At 35.6% G+C, this 3,785-nt stretch overlaps 1 protein-coding gene across 2 annotated transcripts in view; it reads right to left on the reverse strand.

Moving 5' to 3' along the window:
- The window catches only part of LOC107696017 (double-stranded RNA-binding protein Staufen homolog 2-like), a 57,296-nt gene that overhangs the window by 45,620 nt on the left and 7,891 nt on the right, over positions 1 to 3,785 (reverse strand). For both annotated transcript variants that reach the window (XM_016496151.1, XM_016496152.1), the window contains exon 2: positions 148 to 261. In XM_016496151.1, the coding sequence (XP_016351637.1) occupies positions 148 to 261 (114 nt within the window). The remainder of the gene's footprint in view (positions 1 to 147; positions 262 to 3,785) is intronic.

Consider the following 3,785-nt stretch of genomic DNA (forward strand, 5'->3'; position numbering starts at 1 on the left):
GATAGATAGATAGATAGATAGATAGATAGATAGATAGATAGATAGATAGATAGATGGACGGACAGACAGAGGGACAGACATGGGTAGACATATATACGATAGATAGATAGATAGATAGATAGATAGATAGATAGATAGATAGATAACCTGGTCATGGCTAGCTGAAATGGAGCTCCCAATGCCGTGGAAGGTCATCTGCACAGGTGAGAGGGTCAGGTAGGTCATGAACTCGTTGTCAGTTTGCCGATCTGAGTACTGCACCTGCATGAGACGAGAGACGGAGGGAAGGGAGTATTAAATATTATGTGATGCAATTTACAGCATGTACTGCACTGCGGTTCTAACCTTGGAAAACATTTTGTGGGAAAAGTACAAACTGGATCCTCAGACTTGGCTGGTAGTTTGTGCTCACTTTTACTCGATAACAGCAGTGGTTTTAGATTTTGATCTTCATCCTCATGAATGGTTCACAATCTATGCTTTCTCAAGCGCTTGAATGGCGAGTGATAGAGTGATTTAGAGGCGAGCTCTGGCCCCGTTTGGGGTTTCTGAGAACACCTCTGCACGTCAAACTCCACTCAGCAACACCCAAAGGAGTGTGTGTGTGTGTGTGTGTGTGTGTGTGTGTGCAAGGATTTTGGACACTATGCTGGGCCACTTTGATCATGTTATGCCTGACCTATATACATATCCAGGCCATTTTAAATACTTTTTTACTTGCAGAACATACAGAAACTGCTTTTTCAATGGATTAGTTTTAGATTTTTTTTTTTTTTTTAGAATTTAATTTTTGCTAGTGTTTTTGGTTTCATAAATAATTACATTTCATTTTAGAATGAACAGTTTCTAAAAACACTATATTTCTGATCATAGAGACTTGGGAAAAGTGTGAGTTGTTCCATGGGAAAAATGCCTGGACAGCTGGTTACAATGTGTGAAAGTCTGCTTCCAGAGAACTTCTTAGCACAAGAAATTTCTTGGACTAAATGCTGATCATATATTTAAAATAAATAATTGTTACTGCATAAAACTGAGAATCCTGAAGAGAAGATGAATGAGTGCAACAGCAGACTGAAGGAATCTCACTCCAAGAACGTGTGTTTATGTTCAGTCTTCAAGTGGTCTGATGGGCCAGATCCACGGGGCATTCCGCTGTGAAGTGTGTTTTAAAGACAATGTTAACAACACGGTTTGCAAGAAGCACAATGTGTGATTGGCGTTTACAGTTCCAGGAAACAGGAACTCTGACATATACAAACATCTTGTGTCTGGTCAAGAGAAGAAATAAATGGCTGCACTGACTTGGTTAATATTTCTATTATATTCTGCACAAACAGATCATGTTCTTTATGTTATCATAGGAATGCCATTTCAAAACTTTAATTTGTCAAGTAAAAAAAATGTATCACATTAAATGTATAAAAAATTATTTACATTTCAATCGATTCATTTTTCTCAGCAAATATTGAAAAATGCAATTAAGTGCATTTACATTAATTAACCAATCATCATATACGGAGTAACTGATTTGATTACAGTTCTTAACCAATTAACAGCCCTATTTTATAATTATAATAACCCTCTTAATATTATAAAATATAACAACTAAACTAATTAAACATAATATAAAATTAATATAAAAATGTATAATATAAAAACTTGCTTTAAAAATATCTTCATAAGATTGGGAAACAAAATCTAAAATAGGTATATATTATTAGTTATACATAATTATGTATATTTGTATGACATTAAAGAATGATCTAAATATAAAAATATTAATAAAATATCTACAAATATTTTATATAAATATAAAATAAAATAATATAAATAAATCCAATTCTATGGATTATAATTCTAATTATTTAAATACTAGTTTTTATTAGTTTTAAATACTGTAAAACTATTATATTTATTATATTATAATCACATTATATTAACTAGTCAACAATTATATATTATATATATATACATTCAAACACAAACATTATGTTAGTTTTAAATACTGTAAAATTATTATATTTATTATATTACATTATATTAACTACTCAACTATGTATGTACATAATTACTTTTTTCATATATATATATATATATATATATATATACATACTATATATATAAAACACACTACACCTGGGCCAAATTAAATTCATTTAGCTTAATCTAATGTTTAGCTGTATCGCAAACATACCACTGACTGTGTATCCGTTCGCAATGCTGGGTTTGATTTAAAACTTTTCCAATGCATTTAATTGTGGTGGAGTATCGTCACTTTGAACAAATAACTGTGGGCCACCATCAAGCTTAAGACACCCAGATCAGTGCCAGCTTCCTGTCAGCATCAAGATTCATCTCCCTGACAAACTTTGTTTTCAAAGTTCGCTCCTCGCACAAATACACCACAGTGATACAGCTGGGCCCCATCAGAACGAGGCAAAAATCAAACCATAGGGGATTAGCACGTCTAGCATGTGTTTGCTAATGAAAATCCCAGCATAAACACCAGCTCCAGGAACAGGGAAAGGGCAAGAGGGACAGAAACAAACCATCCCATTCTTTGATGCTTGGACAGGAGATACGTTTGATGTCAACTGTGTATAAGACGGAGATGTGCAGTGGAAAAGGAGCCAAATCAAGCGTAGGACTCTTGCAGTGCTATTTGAAGTGCTTTTTACACAGACAACACAGCAGAGTACGGGGGGTAAGAAAAACAAAAAAGAATAAAATGCATCACGAGGCAGATCTTTTGGCACAGATGTTCGAAACATACATCATCTGATAGTTTTTATTTGCATTAAAGTGGGATTTGCTACATGGCAAGGAAGAAAATTTAAACAAAATGGAGTAACATCTTGCCTTTGACTTAAGCACACGGACCAGTGATTCTTATCAGGATGATATTGCTGGGGGATTTAACACATGAGTACGTCTGATAACATCATATTGCAGTTACATATGCGCTAAACCAGTGGTTCGAGTCATAACATGTCTCAGTTTATGATACGTCTAGCTTCAGCATGTGTATTTAATGCTCTCATGGACAACAGGTTGAACATTTCTACACGGAAAAGGAGGGAAATTGCCACAACACAACGTATAGGACTAATTTAGCTGTGTTGTGCTAATTTCGCTGTGTTGCAGCTTGTTTCCGTTGTGTTATGGCTTGTTTTAGTTGTGTTGAGCTAATTTAGTTGTGTTGTGACTTGTTTCCATTGTGTTGTGATCATTTCGTTGTGTTGTGGCTTGTTTCTGTTGTGTTGTGCTAATTTAGTTGTGTTGCGACTTGTTTCCGTTGTGCTGTGGTCATTTTGTTGTGTTGCTGCTTCTTTCCATTGTGTTGTGCTAATTTCGTTGTGTTGTGGCTTGTTTCCTTTGTGTTGTGGCTTGTTTCCGTTGTGTTGTGGCTTGTTTCCGTTGTGTTGTGGCTTGTTTCCGTTGTGTTGAGGCTTGTTTCCGTTGTGTTGCGATCTGTTTCCGTTGGGTTGCTGCTTCTTTCCGTTGTGTTGTGCTAATTTCGTTGTGTTGTGGCTTGTTTCCGTTGTGTTGTGCTAATTTCATTGTTTTGCGGCTTGTTTTTGTTGTGTTGCTGCTTGTTTCTGATGTGTTGTGCTAATTTGGTTGTGTTGCGACTTGTTTCTGTTGTGTTGCTGCTTCTTTCCATTGTGTTGTGCTAATTTTGTTGTGTTGTGGCTTGTTTCCGCTGTGTTGTGGCTTGTTTCCGTTGTGCTGTGGCTTGTTTCCGTTGTGTTGTGATAATTTTGTTGTGTTGTGGCTTGTTTCCG

The sequence above is a fragment of the Sinocyclocheilus anshuiensis genome, unplaced genomic scaffold (assembly GCF_001515605.1).
Source record: "Sinocyclocheilus anshuiensis isolate Anshui unplaced genomic scaffold, SAMN03320099.WGS_v1.1 scaffold786, whole genome shotgun sequence".
Classification (NCBI taxonomy): domain Eukaryota; kingdom Metazoa; phylum Chordata; class Actinopteri; order Cypriniformes; family Cyprinidae; genus Sinocyclocheilus; species Sinocyclocheilus anshuiensis.